This window comes from Engystomops pustulosus, chromosome 1, assembly GCF_040894005.1.
Source record: "Engystomops pustulosus chromosome 1, aEngPut4.maternal, whole genome shotgun sequence".
Classification (NCBI taxonomy): domain Eukaryota; kingdom Metazoa; phylum Chordata; class Amphibia; order Anura; family Leptodactylidae; genus Engystomops; species Engystomops pustulosus.
In genome coordinates, this window is record NC_092411.1 from 175,213,487 (window position 1) to 175,236,845 (window position 23,359).

Consider the following 23,359-nt stretch of genomic DNA (forward strand, 5'->3'; position numbering starts at 1 on the left):
AAAGCATTTTTATAATGAGCAAACATTAGCCTACTGGAATCTATTATCATTGAAACAATCTTCGTGATGACAGGTTCCCTTTAAGACTGGTCTTAAGATTCCATGCCAGTCTTAAGATTCCCCCCTATGAGGCAAGTATCCTCAAAGAAGTTCCGGACTCTTAGTAAATTCTGGCACAATTTTTGCCAGATTTCCACAATAGTCTCTGCCTTTTTTTTTCATGAGGGAGACTATAGTAAATGAAATGCCCCTGAACTGGCGGGGATGGGAGATTTGCATTCCTTCTCTGACAGAAAGGCATAGTAAATCTCCCCCATGGTGTTTGTTTCTGATCACAAGCATTTCAACACATATGGGATTGGGCACACTTTTTCCATTTTCCATGCAGGTCTTTAATTACTCTTCAAACATTGTGTGGTAACATTGATTAAGGCTGAAATGTGTTTGCAATGAGTTTTAAAAAACATACATGCAGAAACTTACTCTTCTAGCTACAGACAAGATAAGGTCTTTTAACTGGGAGGGAAGCATAACAGAGAACAGTGTCATTGTGTTTTATATCCATCTCATGGATCATATCATCTCTCTTTTTCTATGTGTCAGATACTAGTAGACTGTTCAGAAGCTAAATAAAAGAGTAGATAAACGCTGTACCCTGATCGTCTAAGCACAGTGTCAGCACACTGATCTCATAGCACAGAGGAACCATAAACTGTATGGTTAGAAAGTCCCTGTCCACACAGTGGAATAAAATTGTACAGTAAAGAGGTTAAAAATTATCTTTATTGTGTAAACATCACTAAGGAATTAAAATTTGAGGACTTTTTTAATGGGCAAAGCCCTCTAAGTCTCTTGCACATGAACCTGTTAAGGAGGTCCCTTGTTTGCAACATGTGTGTAATCCACTTGTTAACTATGTTCACTCCTGATTACAAAAGAGACTGTCTTAGCAGTAATGCCACCTTCTTGCCACTCTTCAATAAAGGACAGATTTGTGGAGAACATAATGACATAATAACAGTAGCTCTGGCTTCAGGCATGCGCAGAACCCAGCTTTGCAGACGTGTGTGCGCAGGTCCTTGTAATTGCGCGCTGAAGATGCATTGGTAGGTGGAATGCAAGAGGCTATTGGGGCGTGGAGTAGCTGCGCCATCTAGCCTCAGCTTCGGCGTGGGGTTTGGAGTAGCTGCGCTGTGTAGTCTCAGCTTCAGCTACTCCGTGCCCCGGTAGCCTCTTAAGGAAATTTTCATATTGGGAGAATTTAAATTTATAAAAGTTCTGGGCCATGAAAGAATTATCTCTAAAAGGGCTATACTAGTATACATTAGAAGAATCAACCACTGGATCTACCTTAATAGGTAGATCCATGGTGGTAGGTTTCCTTTAAACAATCTTTTAAAATGCCATCTTTACAAGATGGCAAAAAAGTGCCATCTTCACCTTGGGCGCTATTTTCCATTACGGAGTTAAACACCTTGAAAAACGGTTATTATATTTTGATAGATTGGCATTTTCACATGCGCCACCATCTTTTTGAAGCTGTCGGCGGCGATCAAAGGGATAACACCCATGTGCTGGCACAGATCGAGGGTGTTACCGGTAAGTCAATATGCAGCAAAGACTTACTGGCTATGGAGAAGGCTCAGCACATGAGCCCTCTCCATGCACCCGATGCGCGCCGTGATAAAGCAAAAAATGTAGGAAACCTAGTAGCCCCTACAATTAAGAATATATGGAGAAAGGAATTAACACAGAATAAAAATATTATGGGCATTACACTACCAAACGTTTTATTTCCTTGCAAAAGGTGCAAAAGGGCTCTACCCACGAAGTAAGGGCATGTGGGTCTAATGTGTCATTTAAGTTTAAAAGTAGAATAAACTGCCATAAAAAAGGGGTGACCTATGGAATAAAGTGTAATTGTGAAAAAACATATGTGGGAAGAACTATACGACCATTATATAAAAGAATAAATGAACACATACGAAATATATAAAAAAAGAACAAAGGTCACCCGTTATCCCGGCACTTTATGGAAAAACACTCAGGGCAACTTACAGGAGTAACCATCTTTGGGATTGAAGAAATCTCCCCCTCTCTCAAAGAGGGGGTAATTTCATCAATTAAATGTCCGGAGTCAAAAGTAAGTGGATATACAACCTTAACACTCATGCCCCTGCAGGCTTGAATAGCAAAATAGAGACTTTTGCCTTTTAGCAATTAACTCTGTAGAAGCTGTCATTGGTTCGAACGTGAAGCCAAAAAAGTTACAAAAGGAAACCTTTGAATGATCGATACGATTCCTGATGACGAAGGTCTATTACCCTCTGAAACGCGTTGGAAAATCTGACCCTCGTTCCTTCCCGTAGCCAAAGTGGTAACATCACCGAAGCTGAAACCTACGTACCCCAAGCAGTGTCCATGCACATCCGAGTACAGCCACCATGCGGGGCTGATTCGGATCCGTAGAGATTGGAGTTTATACAGCTTCTGTCCAGAACATTGGACTACAGATTACCAGAGCAGCATCGGAAAAGGTAATAACCATTACCCTTTGAACATTTTATATTTAAATCTCATACACGGAGCGTGAAATACTACATCATATTCTGTGAATTTACTCCTGTTATTAGGCTACAAATAGTGACCAAATGCAGGTATAGTAACATCAAGCCATAGAAAACTAAATATCACCGTAATGTATAACAGAATTATTGAGGAAGACAAGATATGCCCAAAAAAGTACTCCGTCCGTAATACACTAGTTACCTACCATATATATTTCTGGAGGAAAGGAATAACATTTTTACCAATGTAATATAATATGGCAGATTTGGAGAATAGGATGTGGATAGCAGGTGTTATTATATTTTTCCCTTGTAACAGAGAATTGCTTCTATCTTTTCACACATCATTATTCTATTCAGACAGACTGTTATGAGTAAGGACCCATGCATGTGACTGTATAAAAGGATCTGTGCTGCACAGATTCATAATAGTGTTCATACGCGGCTACACTGTATCTTTGTGTATCTTTATGTTTTTATTACAATACCTAGAGGTATCCATACTATTAAAATGGTGACTCTGCCCAGGGTGTTTACCTTTTTAAGGGTTTTTCTAACACTTTTTATATTCATACCAAATCAATTTAAAGGAAATCTACCATTTTGATTTGATGCATTATGAAGCAAACATACCTTGAGAATTCTGTAGCTACACTGATGAAGGATCATATCTTGGTTAATCCCTGAGCTGAGTGGTTTTGTTGAAAAATCTATTATAACATTCAGGACCTTGTGAAAGCTGGGTCAGGCTGGCTGACATAAACACATTACACACGGAGCTTGTAATTACAAATGGAGGTTAGTCAAGACATGACTAATCAATCTGAGCTGGATCACTCATACACAGCAGCTAGGGGATGGTTGATTATTATAGGCACAAACCAGGTTATATCATCCTCTCCTGCACTCACATGCTAGGAGAAGCGCTGAACCAAGCGCTGAAGGAGCCATAGAAGCGACAGAGCTTCATTATCATAATGATATATCTGTTATATCTGTTTTATCAGCAAAGCCACTCAGCACAGGAATTAACCAAGATATGATCTAGCTACAGTATTCTCAAGGTATGTTTGCTTCATAATGCATCAAATCAAATGGTAGATTTCCTTTAATCCTTGTTCATCCTTGACTAACAGAAAATATCTTTTATGATGGTTGTGATTAGGACTACTATACTCCCACTCTGCTATAAAGGCTACATATAAATGAGGACACCCCCTTTCTGTCTAGACTTGGTACTATTTAGCACAAATCACCCCATTTTATAAACTTCACCCCTCAATCTATTCTTAACAGCTTGTAGGAAGATTATTAACCCTTTCTATATTTTACAGAAATTAAAACAAAATGAAGATTCTATTTGGAATTTTTTTTAATTTTGTCATCAATAAGTTCATTTAGTCCTAAAATGTGCCTATTTACCTAATGAAATGAGAAAATGCATCTAACTGCATATTTAGTGCAGTTTTTCCCGATTACAGGGGTTAATCTCTTGCAAGGGTCTTCTGCACTAGATCGGACCCCCATGATGTTCACTGGGGGTCCGATGCACGGATTGCACCCCTGGGGTCTGTCAGTGCTCCGGGGCTGCTTGCTTCTCTCCGGGAGCCGCGTGTTGCCTCAGTGCAATACACTGTATTACACTGTGTTATAGGAATAAGAGCTTGAACAAGTGAGCAGAGCATCGCTTGTTCATTTCAACCTGTAAAAAAAAAAAAAAAACGTTTAAAACACTTTATAAAAACATTTTTTAATAAAAATAATTAATTAAAGTGAATGTGAACACCAACATTAACTTTACATACCTAAGTACAAAAAACACAAAATCATGGAAAAACCCCACATATTTTGGTATCACCATGTCCGTAACAATCTGTACAATAAAGCAGTAACATTATTGGGCCCGCTCAATGAATGCTGTAAAAACAAAACCTGAAAAGCTTAACAAAAATGTACTTTTTTCACAAAATCCATTCACAAAAATGTTCCAAAAAGTTATCAAAAAAAGTTATGTGCGCCAAAATGGTACCACTGGAAAGGACAAGTCAACACGTAAAAAGTTGTTGCTTCACTGGTATCATACCCCTGCCTTCCTGCATCATTTATTCCCCAATGTGTCAGATAGATGTTGGAGATGTGGACTGGAGAGGGGATCCGTGCAGCACATTTTTTGGACATGCACACTTATACAACCGTTCTGGGAGGATGTGAGGAAACTAATTAAGGGAACTCTCATGCTAGATGTTCTCTTGAACCCGCTGTTTTATTTGCTGAATGTCACCGATCTCCCATGGCTTAGGCCACTAGGAAGCTTAGTCTACACATCCTTACAGCAGCCCGTTGTTTAATAGCGCAACATTGGAAAAGACGGGCCCCTCCAACTTATACTCATCTACTAGCTATGGTGAGAGAAATTCGAAGCAATGACGGCTTCCTTGAACAATCAAGAGGACCTCTTTACTAAAGAGGTAACAACTCTATTTTTATAAGGCCTTTTTTATCTGAAAATTTTGTTTGTACATACAATAAAAGAAGAAGTTTCTTATGAAAAACCCTACTGCACTATTGTGTGTTTTCTCTTCCCTTACCGGTGAATGGATTGGAAGTTCTCTATTTCTGAGCCAAAGCGGAACTAACAGTGGAGGAGTTGAGTTTCCGAGTCGGAAGACTGGACACTCGCACCGCATTCCAATGGGAACCGCAGGATCCACAAGCACTTCAAGTTGAAAGAACGCCACACCAAGGAGGGATAACACGCAAATAAGGTTTCTTTGCCTCTACTCGGCTATATGTGTTTGGAAATGGAGAGGTACTGTTTTTCTCATTGACTGTTTTTATTCAATAGTAGTCAATATGCACGGGGGACGTTGATGCGGAGGGACTTTTGTATTTTGTAATTTTGCCTTTGGATATTGGACTTTTATCTGTTCCTGTTTCTTTTGCACCATCATACTGTTTTCTACAGTGGATTTGGTTTTCGTTTTATTCCATTTGATTTTTACATAGGCTGAGTGTTATAACCGGTATTCCGGTGGAAGTTTTAAATTGTGTACTTTATGATCATTTGTACCATCTATGTTTGATAAATTAAAAAAATACAGTTAAAAAATAAAAAAATAAAACTAAATAAGCCCTAAACCAGCTCTGTTAACCAAAAAAATTAAAGTTATGTCTCCAAAAAGATGGCTATACGAAAATAAATGAGATTTTCTCTATATTAGGTTTTCTTCAGTAAAACTCTAAAAATACATATAAAAAAACTATATAAATGAGGTATCACAGTAATCTTAGTGATATATAGAATAAAGATAATGTTATTTTTATGGTTCAGTTTACAGCCCCCAAAAAACACAAGAAGAAAGGAAACCAGAATTTATGATTTTCTTTCCCTACAAGAGTTTAAAAAATCTCATCAATAAGCCAATAACCAACTAAAATGAAGTATTTGTAAAGTGCACCCTGCACTCATTACGTATATTATTTGCAACAGTTTGAACTTGTTGTTTTTAACTGGTTCACGACCGCCCGCTGTGTTTTAACGGCAGGCGGGTTTCGGTGCATGGAGAGGGCTCACGGCATATTGCAGCAAAGACTTTCCAGTAACCGATCGCGGATGTTATCCCAGCGATCGCTGTCTGCAAAGCTGCCGGCAGCTTCAAAAAGATGTTGGCGCATGGGCCCAAAGAATAAAGTAGTAATTTCATTTGGGGCGCACAGTGAAGGTAGTAAAATCCAAGCCCACAAAAAAACCGTGCTAATCCATTTTCAATGAATTTGGGATTTTTTTCCCGCTTTCCAGTACAAGGCGTGGAATATTCAATACCATCATTATTGTGCAATTTGTTACGCAGAAAACAAGCTTTTTACGTGTAAAAATAAAAAAGTTATAGATTTTTGAAGGTGGGGAGTGAAAAATGGAAATTAAAAAACAGGAAAGGGCCCTGTCCTTAACCGGTTAAGAACCTGTATGAAATATATATATGTTCACACACTCAATCACACTGCAACCTCTCCACATGGGCAGGACCAAAGCAGTTTAAGAACACCAGGGACAAAATTGTATACATGCACCAGGCTAGGATGGGCTACAGGACAATATGCAAGCAGTTTGGTAAGAAGAAAACTGTTGGCAGAATTATTAGAAAATGTAAGAAACACGAGATGATCATCTATGTTCCTCAGTTTACCTTGTGGGGTACACAAGGTGGACCACATAGATCTCCTAAGGCCAGCTGGGAACACAGTCTCAAAGATTAATGATTAATATTGACTTTTTATGTTACAAAATTTTGATAAGGGATAATATCAACAAATGTTTGTGGTTTTCACCCTCTCCTATCCAGAACAATCTAAGAACATACTTGATCTTTGATTATCTTTTATTTCATGATCCTTTTTTTGCGGAAATTGCTTTGCTGCATATTTTGGTGAATGTAAACATTTGTGAGGTATGTATGAATTCCTCACAATTTACTGTTTTACATAAGTATTGTGGATTTGTACATATTTTAGAGGAAATTTAGAATTTTCATGCAATTTTTGCATTTTATTACTGTTTGCTGCAAAGTTGCATGAAGGTGGTAGTGTGTATGAATTAAAGTTATTCTTGTTTACATGGTGATTTCTTGGAAAAAAATAGATTTTGACAGGATAGAAGCTTTTTATTTTGTGCATTTTATATATTTTTAAACAGATTTGTGGATAGAAACCAAATATAACTTGGTTTTTGTTTTAGCATTTTTAGAGTGTAAATTCTTGATGTGTATTGTGGTACATAGAAATCTGCTCACTTTGTGTTCTTATTTTTAAATCCCTATTTGTGCGTAAACATCAGCTTTGATGTGAGTTTTATGTAAAACATATATTTTTATGGCATATTCAATGAACTTTTTTGTTTAATAATTTGTGTTTGTCACAAAGTTAAATGAGGGTGGTACAGGCTGTCAACTGTTAATCAAGGCAAATGCAATTGCCTGGTTGTCTGCTTTTAAAAAATATAAAGGGTTTAGGGGTGCCATTACTTTTTAATCTGTTTTATTGCTATATTTTGCGAGGTTGTGACTTGACTTGTCTTGAAATTTGTAGCTGCAAATAGATATTTAGTTATTTCAGTTTAGTGATATTATGATTTATTCATGTGAACATATGACTATGAGGTATCTGTGAACTCTACACATGTTCATCTATTACGGTAAATATTTTCCGTTTAGAGCACATTTTTTGCCATCAAAGTCATATTTTATGTATTTTTATAAAATTGTTGCCGTTCGAATCAAAATTGCATGAAGGCGCCTTTGTCTATAAACTCTTTAATGCGATTTTGAAAATGGGGTAAGTGTCTGCTTTCAGAAAATATACGGTTTGTTGGGTTTTACTTTAACCCCTAGGCGCACCAGGACGTTATAGTACGTCCCGGTGGCTAGATACTTAGCGCACCAGGACGCACTATATCGTCCTTGTTCTGGCACCGGCTCACGAACGGAGGTCTTCCCCCTATGGATCGGATCCCCCAAGCAGCTTACCGGGGGATCCGATCCTTTTCTGGGCAGCTCCGAGGACTGGCATGTGCCCTGGAGCTTCCCACTCTCCTTGCCCTTCGGGGTCTGACTGTAAACAGTTTACACTGCTCTACAATAAAATAGTATTGTAGAGCAGTGTATTGAACTTTAACCAGCGATCAGAGCATTGCTGGTTTAAGTTCAAGTATGTATAAGTAAAAACATGCAAAAACACTTAACACTACACATTATAATAAATAAAAAATAAATACATAAAAATATAAGCCCCTAAAATGTCACTTTCTCATAAAAACACTTAATAAAGTATAAAAAACATAAAAACACAAAAAACCCCCGCATATTTGGTATTGCCGCGTCCGTAACAATCTGCATAATAAAACAGAATCGTTACTGGACCCACATGGTAAATGCCGGAGGAAAAAAACACAAAAAACGTTCCTAAAAAAGATAATTTTTAATTAATACCCTATAAAAAATGCTCAAAAAAGTGATTTTAAAATTTTATGCACTCTAAAATAAGCCCACTAAAAAGAACAACTGTTCTCGCAAAAAATAAGCCCCTAACCAGATTTCTCAGCCAAAAAAGAAAAAAGTTATGCATATGAAGAGATGGTGATGCGGGCTCACCCGTGCTTCTCTGCCCCCGCCAGCGCGCCGCCAGCGCTGCTTACCTTCCCCGGCTCACTCCCTTCCGCCGTGCGCGCACGGCCCCGAATGCTAGGGCGCGCGTGGTCACTTCTCAAAATTTAAAGGGCCAGTGCGCCATTAATTAGCACTGGCCATTTTGCAGAATCTATTTAAGCCTGCCTCTTCCTGCAAGCCCCTGCCGGATCTTCGTGCCTAGCGCCCTAGAGAAAGCTTTTGTGATGCCTTGTGCTCTTCTTGTGAATTCCCGTTGTGACCCTGGTTCCGTTTCTGACATCGCTCCTTTGCAGCCTGCCCTGACCTGTTGCTACGTCTCTGACTCCGATCCTGTGCTGCCTGTCCCAGACTACGAGATTGCCTGCCGTTTCTGTACCTCGACCTTGGCTGCCACTGCGGACAAGTCACGCCTGTGGAACGACCTGGTGGTACCACGCCGCAGCTTGTCTAACCTGCTTTGCGGCGGGCTCTGGTGAAAACCAGGTACCACTTAGACTCCGGTCCCAGGTAGTGGCTTGTGCCATCGTCCGCAGTGGTTCAGAGGATCCACAACCTCATGGATCCTGACAATAAGATTTTCTCCAAATTAGTTTTTATTCAGTACAATTGAATAAAATACACAAAACCCCCACATATTTGGTATCCCTGCGTCCGTAACAATCTGCATAATAAAACAGAATCGTTATTAGATCCGCAAAGTGAACCCCGTAAAAAGCAACCTCAAAAAACTCTCTCTGAAAAAAAGATGATTTTTTATAAATGCCCTTTAAAAAATGATCTAAAAAGTTACGCAATCTAAAATAAGACCACTAAAAATAACACTCATTCTCGCAAAAAATAGGCCCTTAAACAGATTTGTGAGGTGAAAAATAAAAAAATTATGCATATGAAAGACGGTGATGCTAAAATTAACAACAATTTTGCCAAATTACTTTGTATTCAGTAAAAATGGGAAAAAATTAAAAAAATATATATAAATGAAGTATTTTCGTAATCGTGGCGACCCATAGAATAAAAATAATATACTATTTTTATGGTATGGTTAACGGCCCAAAAAAAAAAAACACATAAAATTTTTCCTAAAAATTGATGATTTTCATTTCCTCCACCAACAAAGAGTTAATTAAATCTCACCAATTAGCTATAGATGCCCCAAAATTACGTACCAGAAAAGTGCATCTCATGTGGTAAAAGAAATAAGCCCCTATAGGTCCACAATAAAAAAAAAAAAGTCGTTTTTCAGCCCTCTATGATGTCAATTACAGGCCATCTTTTTAAGTGGGTTTCTCATCTTTTAAAATCGGTAATTCTTATATGTACAGCCCCCAATAATACACACATATATATATATTATGTATATATATATTATATATATTATACACACACACACACATACCACCAGTTACACTTACATACAATCCACAGTAATACATATATAAAGCCCCCTCAGTAATACATATATGTAGGATGCTGACATCCCGTGCCTACTGCGGTTTATTGCATATTGTAAAACATATATATATATATATTTATACAGTCCCCCAGCAATAGGTCTGGTGCAGCAGCGTGTGACGTCACTGTGCCACCTGCATTGATTACTGCCCGATTCTCTGGACTGACTGCTGTTTTAACAGCTGATTCAGAAAAGCTGTAGAGTTGGCCATGCAACTGCACAAATTGTCCACACTTGGTGGGGGCTAATTTAAGAGCAAAGTGGCAGGGCCCAGGGGCGCTCACCCTGGGATCCCTCCCTGCTCCCCATAATCCAGCTCTGGATGTAATCTGCTGTTTGGGCAAATGGTAGGGTGCAAAAGGGAAGGAGGGACATTTGAGCTTTCGTAGGACAGATTTTGATGGAAACGTTTTCAGTTGTCATGACATGTTTGTAGGTAGGAAAAAATTGATAACCTGTGCCAAATGACCCTACTATGCCCCTTAATGTATTTTTAAAGGGCCACAATGAACATTTTGACCCCTAAGTTTAATAGAATTGACCCATTAAAGTGCAAAATTACAATTTAGGCATAAATCAGCATATATACATCACATATTACACACGCATACAGCAAATACATACAATACCATATACAGACATACAGCATGTACACACACCATACATTATATACACACCACACATACATACAACATACACCCAATAGCCCAGTTGCCAGGGCCCCCTGACACTGTGGATCCCATAGCGGCTTCTATGGCTGCTACCACTGTTGTTACGTCCCTGCTTAGCAGCCTCCCCTCACCAATAAAATGCCTAGCAGCCTCCTCCTAATAAAATAAACAGCAGCCTCCTCTCATTTATAAAATTTCCATTAGCCTCCCCTCATTAATAAAATGCCCAGCAACCTCCACACATTAATAAAATGCATTGCCAAAAGAACCCGCATCATGAAAAAAGAAAATTCAGTGCTTACTGCAACTATGCTCCTCATCTCCCAGTGCAGCAGGGAGGCAGAGACACATCCATGCACTCTGCCCACACAAACAATGATGCGGCAGTGGTGCTGCTTGATGACATCATACAGCATGCGTAAGAAGAGTGTGCTCCATGTGTCTGCCTGTGCACACCTGTAATAAATTGTATGCGTGTATTGTCTTCCCCACTAACGGACCCGCAATCTTCTGTCTAAAATAAATGTAGATGGAAAACAACTTGGTTGTTTGTTTATTAATAGCAAAGCTTTATGTGTGTGGAGTCGAAGATCTGTGTGCACTATGTATAGCAGAGCTGAGTGTCTATAACAAATGTACATGCAGTAGAGCAGTATGTAGCCACTGTGTGTGTATGTTCAGAAATCTGTGGAGTTAGTGGTATTGATGCCTTCCCTTCTATTGACACTAGTTAACCCCTTAGCGCTCCGCGCCGTAGCTGTACTGCGCAGCTTCCGACGATTAGCGCTCAGCGCAGTACAGCTACGGCGCAGAGACTATGCCGGTTCAGCGCTGCACAGCAGTCGAACCGGCATCGTTAGCCGCGGGATTTCAGCGGTAATTTACCGCTGACATCCCCGGCTAACACCCGCGGTCGGAGTGGGCTCCGATCGCGGGTGTCTAACCCGTTAAATGCCGCGGTCGCACCCCCCCCCCCCCGGCCCGTTTTCGGGGGGGGGGGGCGGTCGCTGTTTTGGCACCTCTGGGGTCCGATCGGGACCCCAGAGAAGCCTGGAGGGTTTACCTTTAAGATGGCGTCTGTGACGTCATCTTAAAGGCAAAGTGTCAGCCTATGCATTGCAAAGAACAACATGTCCCGCAAAAAACAAGCCATCAACCAGCTCTGTAGCCAAAAACGTAACAATGTTATGCCACTTGGAAGACGGCGATGCAAAAATGATAGATCTTTCCCCACATTAGGGTTTTATTTGGCAAATTTAGTAAAACATAAGAAAAAATATTCATGTCTGGTATCCCCGTAATCGTATCGACCCATAGAATAAAGATAACATGATTATTAGGCTATACGGTGAACACGAAAAAAAAAAAAGTAAAAAATCCAGTACAGAATTGATGCATTTCTACTCATGACCTCAAAAAAAGTTCCTAAATTTTCAACAATAGGTGATACCAACCCCAAAATTGTAACACTGGAAAAAGCATCTCATCCCGCAAAAAAAATGCCGTCACATGACCCAAATAACGTAAAAGCGAAAATTTTATAGCCTTCAAAAGGGGGCAACGAGAAAACTAAAATCCTGGCAGCTGCAGGGTGCTCCTTCCCTTCTGCGCCTCGCTGTGCCCCCATAACACAAGTAACGGCCACATGTGGGGGGTCGCTGCACTCAGGAGAAATTGTAGAACAAATTTTATGGTGATTTTTCTCTTTTTATCTTTTGGAAATGTGTAAATTTTAGGGCTAAATGAACGTATAACCGACAAAATTTTACCATTCTAAATTTCACCGCCATTTTGATTCAATTACTATGAAGATCTCAAGGGGTTAACAATCTTTGTAAATGCTGTTTCTGATAGTTTGAGGGGTACAGATTTGAAAATGGGTTGGTTATATAGGGGGTTTTTGTTGCTAAATATCTAAAATTTGATTTCAAACAGTATTTATCCCCAAAATAGTCAATTCTGAAAATACGGAAAATCGCTATTCGATTTGTAGGCCGCGTGACGTCAAAATAAATTATCCAAACATTTCAAAAATTATGAAAATGTAAAGTAGACAAATGGGAAATGTTATTCTGCAAGTTATTTAGGTGGTAAATCGATCTGCCTGAAAACGCGGTGATTTTGAATTTCGAAAATGGCAGATTTTTCTAAAAATTCATCATTTTTTTCTTTTTTTTGTAAATAAACGCAAAACTTATCAGCCAAAATTTACCACTAAAATGAAGTACAACATGTGGGGAAAAAACAATCTCAGAATCGCTTTGATAAGTAACAGTGTTCAAAAGTTATAACCATATAAAGAGACGCAGGTCAGAATCTAAAAAATGGGACTGAGCCTTAAGCTGTAAAATGGCTGCGTCCTTAAGGGGTTAATATATAATTAGTACAACATATTTTTTTCCCATTTTTCAGTCTGAAATTGGGACATATCTACAGCCCCAAAAAGTTGTTACTTAGGGCCAATTCACCTCTCCCTTAGGGTGTGTTCTTCTTTTGTTGGTGGTGCGTTTTTAAATGCAATGAGAACGCATGCATTTTTGCATGTTTGCCATGCATTTGGCTGGTTTGAATCAATTTTTCTTTATTTCTGGAAGTGTAAGCAGCTGTATTAACATGTTTACAGCTGCTTATACTTTCATTTGCCTTACCAGTGCAGTTTACCCCACTCTTAATAAATCTGGGCCATAGTGTTCACACAAATACAATGTATGAATGCACCCTAAAATGCAAATATGTGGTCTTGCAGCCAACAATGGCCCAGACCTATTCAACTGGCTGCCTCACAGAAAAGCATATGCATTCCTTACTCATAACAGAAAAGTGGACGTATACCTTGGAGCATTAAAAAGGTGGCTGTAATAAACTAGCGATGAAATAGTTATTCAGTTATCTGAGATGAGTAGCTATGACACGTCTATAAGGCAGGCAGCTAGATAGATGTTAGAGATTAGATAGATAAGTACACCGGCAGACAAATGGAGGACTAGCCTTATTGGTAAGTTGTGTGATCTTTATCACTGAGTATGAGGAGGGGAGCTGTGACAGTTGCATTGTGCTGCACATAAGAGCTCTACATGTCAAGTGTGCCTGAGCCCGTGCTCTCGGAGCTGCTGTCGTCTTGCCAGGGGATTGATTGCCTGTTGGCTAGGGAGCAGAGTTGTGTCGCTCTGCTCTGCTACATAATTAGAGAAAACTCATGTGCATGTGGTGAATGTGCGGTGCGGTGCGCTGCGCTGCTTCTAGCTCCTGCCGCTTTCCACAGAAACCTAATTTGGTGGCTCACGAGTGATTTGGTGCCTGGCTTTGTCTTGGGGCCATTGTGTCCAGGTTGTGTGAGGAGCTGGGAGTGCCAGACGCCTCCCATACTGAGTCCGCGCTGCTGCCGCTGCTCCACACACCAGGTACAAAGTTACCTCCCTTCCCTGACATCTACATCTTATATGTTTCTCTATGGACCTGCCGACTGCTGCCAGTGAATAGATAACGAATACATAGACGACTATGGAGCTGGAGTCAGTATGTACAACTCTGAGCAGAGAGGGTGCTGGAACTGCCAAGCCTCCGAAACATTTATGGAGGCAGCCTCGCACCCACATCAGGATAAAACAGCGGTACCATTCCGATACCGACAAGTACCTGTACTACCGGGCTATGGAGAACAAGCTCCGGCCAGGCCTTAAGAAGCCCAGGATGTCTTGGCCCTCATCCTTCCACAAACGGTAAGAGCCCTGGGTGCCATCCAGGTGCAATATGGTGGTAGTGCCTGGGCAAGTAGGGCTGGAAAGTTTAATATATTGGAAATGTAAACTTGTGCTCATTATTATTAGAAATTTACTAAACTATGAGGTACAATATCTCTAGAAAAATGTTATAAAAATGCTTATCTGCTGCCAGTGTTAGTGGTAGGCACATGAACATAAAATTCGACTACTCTCTACCCACCCCACATAGACTTAATACTACTCACATATCCAAGTCCATCTCAACATTTCATTTTAGATTCAGAAAAAATCTTCTTCACTGGATAATATTGCAGCAAACCCTCAGCTCTGGGAAGTATGAATTCTCAGTGGGATTTTGGATTCTGAGTGTAAACCAAAGTGTTTCCTTACAGTGATTTATAAACCACAATACTAACAAGTTATCCATAGTGACACTGGGAAGTTGTGTAACTTTTTATTCTACGGTGAAAAGCCATATTCCATAGGATACTCCTGTGTTTCACATGCATGTTATTTTAGAGCGTTTCCTGGCTTACACACCACATGTTAACCTTATCTCTAAACATTACCTCTCAATACTTGACAGTGATATATCTGTCCCACTCCAGTTACCACTACATAGTAAAAGTATACATTTTTGTATGAACGATGTTTAAACTAATGTACACACTAATATTATATATAATGAATTGTGATACCGATTGCCAGTTGTACATATATATTGGTTACTAGTTCACACATAGAGACTATAACCAATTCTTTATGAAGGTTGAGGTTGCAATGTTAGTGTTAAGATGTTATACTATGCCCCTCTTGATTCTTCCAGGACTGCGGTTCTCTACCTTCCTAATTTCCGCAATCATTTAATACAGTTAATAATTTTGTGGTGACACCCAACCCTAAAATCTTAATTGCTACTTCATAACTTTTATTTTGCTACTGTTATCAATTGTAATCAAAGTCACAGTGTTTCTGCCAATAGCCACAGCGCCTGCCCCCAGTAGTCACAGTAAAGCTTCCAGTACAATGTACACACAGTGACTCTCCCGGTAACCAGTATTCACAGTGATGCCCCTAGTAGCCTATAGTCATAGTGATGCTCCACCTCCCAGCATCCTACAGTGATACTCCCAATAGCTAGCAGTCACAGTGATGCCCCCAGTAGCTAGCAGTCACAGTGATGCCTCTAGTAACCACTAGTCATAGTGATGCAAACAAGTAGCCAGTAGACAAAGTGACGCCCACAGTATCCAGTAGTCACAGTGATGCCCTACAGTAGCCGGTAGTCACAGGAATGCTGACAGTAGCCTGCAGTCACAGTGAAACCCCCAGAAGCATGTTGGAAAAAAAATAAAACATACTTACCTCGTTACTCTGCTCTTCCCGCCTTCTTCACTCTGATGCCGGAGCTGCGACGCAGACGAGGCATGAGGACATCACACGTTGCCTGCACTATAACTGATCTGACGGAGAGCAGCACACCATGCAACCTGCCACACATGGGAGGTGGGGGGCTGGCACTCTGGCCCTGTGGGGTCTCAGATCTTAAAGAGAACCCATCAGGCAAAATAACCCTCCTAAACTAAATATATTTTCATAAACTGCCATTAGAAAGCATTGCCTCTATCCCTTCATTGTCCCTCTACATGCCTGTAAACTTAAGCAATGAGGTCCTAAAGCTCTATGCAAATGAACTGTGAAATGTCCAATGAGTCATTAGCATATTCAAGCTGTCTGGCTTATTCATGAGTGGGAGGCACAGCCACACTCCCAGTGCTTGACTGACAGCCTGATGTGCTTCCTGGTGCTGGCGGCCCCTGCAGCCTGTGTGTGTATAGGAGAAATACAACAGTTCCAGGCAGCCATGTTATAGCAGAATATGTCAGGTTCTTGTGTAGCTGATGTCTGTGTCTGTGTCTGTGTAGAGGATGTAGCATGTCAGCAGATAAATCACAGACACTAGCAATGCTTTACTACACATTACACACAGACATGAGCAGGGGGAGGAGAGGGGGAACAGGGGTGACATCACTGTCTTTGACAATGTGACCAGCCTCATTTACATAATAAAGAATAGACAATTTTGCAATGATTAATGTATGAATTGACTAGATTAAAGCTGTGATGGGATCCTTGTGAGCTGCTCCAACAGGTTGTAGTGACAGGACTGGTGACACAGACCTGATGACAGGTGTCCTTTAAGCCCATCAGAGAACACAGTGGAAGGTTTGTTCGACCCCCAAAGTTTGAGAACTGCTGTTCTACAACTATTTTATATATATTTTGCTGTTCATAATTAGTTATTTATTGTTTTACTGATAGACCAGTGTGCATACTGTTACTAACTTTAATGCTATTATTTTACTTCTGCAATTATTTTTCCCTTTATCAGGGGTTAAAGGAAACCTACCATCTCGGATCTAGCTATTAAGGTAGATCCGGTGGCATGTTCAACTAATGAATGACATGGGAGCCCTTTTTAGGGCTAATCCTTGAGTGGCCTGTAACTTAACAAATCTTTTATCACCTAATATGCAAATATCTGAAAGAGGCTATTGGAGCGTGGAGTAGCCGGAGCTGAAGCTACACGGTGCGGTTACTCCACACCCTAGTATTCTCCTGGTAGCTGTGCTCACTCGTCCGCACTCTGCATAGACTCTCTATGCAGAGCCGGCGGCTGCATGTACTTGGCTGCAAAGCTGAAGCTACTGCGCATGCTTAATAGCTCTTCGGAGCCAAGTATGCACAGCCGACAGCTCTGCATAGAGAGTCTATGTAGAGCGCGTACAAGTGCGCGCAGCTACCAGGAAGATCTCGTAGTAGGAGGATTTCTAATGGCACAAGTATGGGTTCTCTGGCTTCAGTTGCACACTCTGCCATAAACCCCTGACTGGTGTAAGGCTGCAGTGATAGTTGACTTTATGGAACTTTTTCCCATCTCCCTCCTGCATCTCTGGAGCTCAGCCACAGTGCTCTTGGGTTCATATTCACCTCTCTCACCAAGGCTCTTCTCCCACGATTGCTTAGTTTGGCTGGCCAGGTCGAGGAAGCATTGTGGTCCTTTCAAACTTCTTCCATTTAAGGATTATGGAGACCCACTGTGCTGTTAGGAACCTTGGGTGCTTCAGAAATTATTTTGTAACCTTGGCCAGACTGTGTCTTGTTACAGAGAGAGATTGATCTCTGTTTCTAAGTAAGCGACTTGTACTCCCAGAAAATTAAAGGGAATCTTTTTTTATATGAGGACAGTTGCTTCTCTGGAAATACCCTAAAACTACGAAGTGACAAAATTGTCAAGCTTTCTATATATTTGACTAATCAATATCCATCCTCTACAGATATTTAAAAAAAAATCACTTTCCATGGTATGAGCACTTTTGATTTTAATCTATATCAGTAAAAGTAAAGATTTAAATGATGAAGGGGTGGGTAGCCTAAGGGCATTTCTGTGTATTGCCACAATTCTGTCTCTGAACTCCTTGGAAGTTCTTTAGACCACATGATTCTCATGTGCTCTTGCATTCATAGCGAGCTATGAGGTCTTATACAGACAGGTGTGTGTCTTTCCTAATCAAGTCCAATCAGTTACACAAGTCCAATCAGTTACTCAAGTCCAATTAAACACAGCTGGACTCCAATGGTGGAGTAGAAACATCCCAAGGAGAATCAGAAGGAAATGTACAGCGTGTGAGTTAAATATGAGTGTTGCAGCAAAGGGTCTGAATATAATGACCATGTGATATTTCAGTTTTTATAATTTACTAAATTAGTGAACTGAAGTGCAGTGTGTAAATTAATTAGCAAAAAATATTGTCTGCAATGAAATGAAGATACTTTCCATACTCACTGTATAACAGTGCACATTATGCACAATAAACAGCTGTGTCCACTGATTAGATATATGTTTACTGTATTTTTAAAAAATGTATAAATGTGTGTATGAGTGAAGAACTTTGTGAGTGAATAAAAGTGTATATATGTGTATATATATATATATATATATATATATATATATATATATATATATATACCGTATATTCCAGCGTATAAGACGACCTGGTGTATAAGACGACCCCCCTACTTTCCTGTTTAAAATATAGAGTTTAAGATATATTCGCCGTATAAGACTACCCCTTTTCCAACGCATACAAAACACCGGTAAAAAAAAAAAAAAAAAACAGATTTGAATTTAACATGGTCCTTTTTTTAATTTAAATTCTTATGACATGCAGGTATATAGCAGGAAAACTGTCGCTCATAAACATAAGGCATACAACAACAACATTAGCATCGTCCATTTTACTGTAAATGTTACCATACTGTACCTTAAATTTTTATTTTATTAAATATTCCATGCCATGTACTCAGAAGCGGGCAAAAAATTCCAAATGCAATGAAAATGGTGAAAAAACGCATTTGCGCCATTTTCTTGTGGGCTTGGATATTACGTCTTTCACTGAGCGCCCCAAATGACATGTCTTCTTTATTCTTTGGGTTGGTACGATTACGTGGATACCAAATTTGTATAGGTTTTATAATGTTTTCATACATTTACAAAAATAAAAAACCTCCTGTACAAAAATTTTTTTTTTTATTTTGCCAACTTCTGGCGCTAATAACTTTTTTTATACTTTGGTGTACGGAGCTGTGGGTGGTGTCATTTTTTGCGAAATTTGATAATATTTTCAATGATATCATTTTTAGGATTGTACGACCTTTTGATCACTTTTTATAGATTTTTTTTATATTTTTCAAAATGGCAAAAAAGTGCCATTTTCGACTTTGGGCGCTATTTTCCGTTACGGGGTTAAACGCATTGAAAAACCGTTATCATATTTTGATAGATCGGGCATTTTCGGACGCATCGATACCTGATGTGTTTATGATTTTTACTGTTTATTTATATTTATGTCATTTCTAGGGAAAGGGGGGTGATTTGAAATTTTAGGTTTTTTTATTATTTTTTTTTTAACTTTTTTTTATTTTTATTTATACTATTTTTCAGACTCCCTAGGGTACTTTAACCCTAGGTTGTCTGATCGATCCTACCATATACTGCCATACTACAGTATGGCAGTATATAGGGATTTTCCTCATTTATTACAATGTGCTACCAGTACATTGTAATGAAGGGGTTAAAACGAAATAGCCTCGGGTCTTTGGAAGACCCGAGGCTACCATGGAGACGGATCGCCGCCCCCGATGACGTCACGGGGAGTGGCGATCCCAGGTAAGATGGCGCCGCCCATGCGCCGCTATCTTTTTGAGGCCGCTGGGAGCTTTGCCGGCAGCCCACGCTGTGAAAACACCCGCGATCGGTGCTAGCACCGATCGCGGGTGTTACCGGTAAGCCTTTGCTGCAATATGCAGCAAAGACTTACCGGCTATGGAGAGGGCTCAGCCCGTGAGCCCTCTCCACGCAGTGCGACACGGCGGGCGGTCGGGATTACCGGCGTATAAGACGACCCCAGAGAAGACAGAAGATTTTTCTTTCTTCAAAAGTCGTCTTATACGCCGGAATATACAGTATATATATGAGTTCATAAATGTACAAATATGTTTATATTTTTTTTTAATTGCAGGCCCCATTCAAAAGTCTGTGATAGGTCCCAGTCGCTCCTAGTTATGCTCCTGTACCCAGCAGTGTTAATGGTGGATACAGCTACAATTTAAGAATAGAATGGTAGAATTCTTTTAGACATTAGTAAACCTTCTCCTTTGGTTAATTACTTACTCTTTACCATAAGACTTAAAGAATAAACAAAATTTGTACAAATACATTTTTGAAATTGCCCAGCAGGCTTTCCCAACCACAACAGGTTCTTGTCTTCAAGGGGTACAAATATTTGGCATATCCATGTGTAAAAGATTTGGGCCAAGTAATGGGATATAAGATGTTTTTCTACTCTGAACCTACAGGAAATCAGTAACTTACATAAATTTTTATTCGCCAGCAATATTGGCCTGCTCAAGATTTACTGAAATGACTTTTTGTTTATGCTGTTCACACCATGGCTCATGCATTGGCTTCAAGCCATGCTTTCTGCCTTCTCCGCCCCCCCCTACCATCTGCCACCAACTATAGGAGGGACATAGCGCTCATGCCCAAGACTTCACCAGCTCTTGGGAATATTCACGCTATGCCCCTCCAAAGCACTGCCTGCAGCAACCCACTGAGGAGGGCTGTATGAGTTATGGGGAATGGCTGAAGTGCTAGGGGTGTGATATCAGAGATATGAAAGGCATTTTAGAAAAGTCTTTTAAAAAACAATAAGGCTAATACGGTGCTTTGTAGAGATTAATTTAATTGGTCATTTTCCGTTGATAAAACTCTCCACTTGAATTCTTTGCTAAATTTGATTTTATTTAAGTGATCGTATGGAGCCCAAGCAGTAGGATAAGGATAACAGGAAGGTGTGGTTTAGTATATCTAGATAGCAATGTTGAATAAACACTCACTAAAATGACATAAATATCAGACTGCTTATTGAGTCAACTGCCAGATTTGTGGATTCTGAATCGTGGAGGCATAACACTTTAAATTTTTTGTTTTTTTACTTTTTTTTTTTAAACTGTTTATTTTATACTTTTTAAATTTAGTTACAAATTTTTTACAGGGGCATATATGTTCCCTGCTAATCAGATATATAGATCACAGATAACAATGATCTTATGGTAACAGTAATCTAACAGCCCATTGGATCACTGTTATTAGTGATCTGTATACAGAGACATGCAGTGCTGATGTGTATAGCACCTTCCCTGCATGCCTCTCACTGTATACAGGGGCAGGTGTGACAGGGAGTTGATAATATTGCCCCTCTGTCACAGTACAGAATTGGGCGGTCACATAGACAGCTCTATCCTGTTTGTGCACGACTGCTATGGGGATGGAAAGAGCTACTCACCACTTCAGCCTGCGGCCGCTGTAGAACATTATAAGACCTGAGCTGCAGTCACATGACTTTCTATATGAGCCGCAAGCTGGCAGGGGAGGCACTGCTGAGAGGTGCAAGTGCGATCCTGCAAAGAATATTTTTATCCTTTGCAGGATCACAGTGAGTTGGTTTTTCGGGGGAGTAAATTGGCCTCTACAAGCATCATAGGCATTATCGCATCACCCTCTGCTTAAAGGGTTAACAAACATCATAAACGTTGTTTTACATATGTTGAGATGTGTAGTTTGTAAAATGGGATCATTTATGGGGTTTTACTATTGTTTATTTTACACTTTCGAAGTGACTTGAAAGCTGAGCAGGTCCCTCAAAAGTATGATTTATTGTTTTTTATGAGAATGTGAAAAATCGCACCTAAAGCTCTAAGCCTCATAAAATTCTACAAAAATGAGAGGTTGCATAAAAAATATTCAGTAAATGTCAGTGATCAAGTTATTTTGGTGACTATGGCCCACATTTATCATGCAGTTTGCGCCAGTATTCTGGCATAGATTGCAAATAAATATACACTCACCGGCCACTTTATTAGGTACACCTGTCCAACTGCTCGTTAACACTTAATTTCTAATCAGCCAATCATGTGGCGGCAACTCAGTGCATTTAGGCATGTAGACATGGTCAAGACAATCTCCTGCAGTTCAAACCCGAGCATCAGTATGGGGAAGAATGGTGATTTGAGTGCCTTTGAACTTGGCATGGTTGTTGGTGCCAGAAGGGCTGGTCTGAGTATTTCAGAAACTGCTGATCTACTGGGATTTTCACGCACAACCATCTCTAGGGTTTACAGAGAATGGTCCGAAAAAGAAAAAACTTCCAGTGAGCGGCAGTTCTGTGGGCGGAAATGCCTTGTTGATGCCAGAGGTCAGAGGAGAAGGGGCAGACTGGTTAGAGCTGATAGAAAGGCAACAGTGACTCAAATCGCCACCCGTTACAACCAAGGTAGGCAGAAGAGCATCTCTGAACGCACAGTACGTTGAACTTTGAGGCAGATGGGCTACAGCAGCAGAAGACCACACCGGGTGCCACTCCTTTCAGCTAAGAACCGGAAACTGAGGCTACAATTTGCACAAGCTCATCGAAATTGGACAGTAGAAGATTGGAAAAACGTTGCCTGGTCTGATGAGTCTCGATTTCTGCTGTGACATTCGGATGGTAGGGTCAGAATTTGGCGTCAACAACATGAAAGCATGGATCCATCCTGCCTTGTATCAACGGTTCAGGCTGGTGGTGGTGGTGTCATGGTGTGGGGAATATTTTCTTGGCACTCTTTGGGCCCCTTGGTACCAATGGAGCATCGTTGCAACGCCAAAGCCTACCTGAGTATTGTTGCTGACCATGTCCATCCCTTTATGACCACAATGTACCCAACATCTGATGGCTACTTTCAGCAGGATAATGCACCATGTCATAAAGCTGGAATCATCTCAGACTGGTTTCTTGAACATGACAATGAGTTCACTGTACTCAACTGGCCTCCACAGTCACCAGATCTCAATCCAATAGAGCATCTTTGGGATGTGGTGGAATGGGAGATTCGCATCATGGATGTACAGCCGACAAATCTGCGGCAACTGTGTGATGCCATCATGTCAATATGGACCAAAATCTCTGAGGAATGCTTCCAGCACCTTGTTGAATCTATGCCACGAAGAATTGAGGCAGTTCTGAAGGCAAAAGGGGGTCCAACCCGTTACTAGCATGGTGTACCTAATAAAGTGGCCGGTGAGTGTATGTGCAAACTGCTTGCATCAGTATTGTGTGGCGGCTGCACTATGCATGCCACTGTGCACCTAAAGAGGAATTCTGTATTCGTGCAGGCCACTACATTT

The 23,359-nt window shown here is 40.3% G+C and overlaps 1 protein-coding gene across 3 annotated transcripts in view; it reads left to right on the plus strand.

Annotated features, from left to right (window-relative positions):
• The window catches only part of PDE4C (phosphodiesterase 4C), a 487,758-nt gene that overhangs the window by 155,356 nt on the left and 309,043 nt on the right, over positions 1-23,359 (plus strand). Inside the window, exon 1 of one of the 3 annotated variants that reach the window (XM_072113911.1) lies at positions 14,174-14,571. The exons of the other annotated variants lie outside the window; for them this stretch is intronic. Coding sequence (XP_071970012.1) covers positions 14,354-14,571 — 218 coding nt within the window. The 5' untranslated portion in view covers positions 14,174-14,353. Of the gene's footprint in view, positions 1-14,173; positions 14,572-23,359 lie in introns of those variants that run through there. 3 annotated transcript variants of the gene reach the window in all.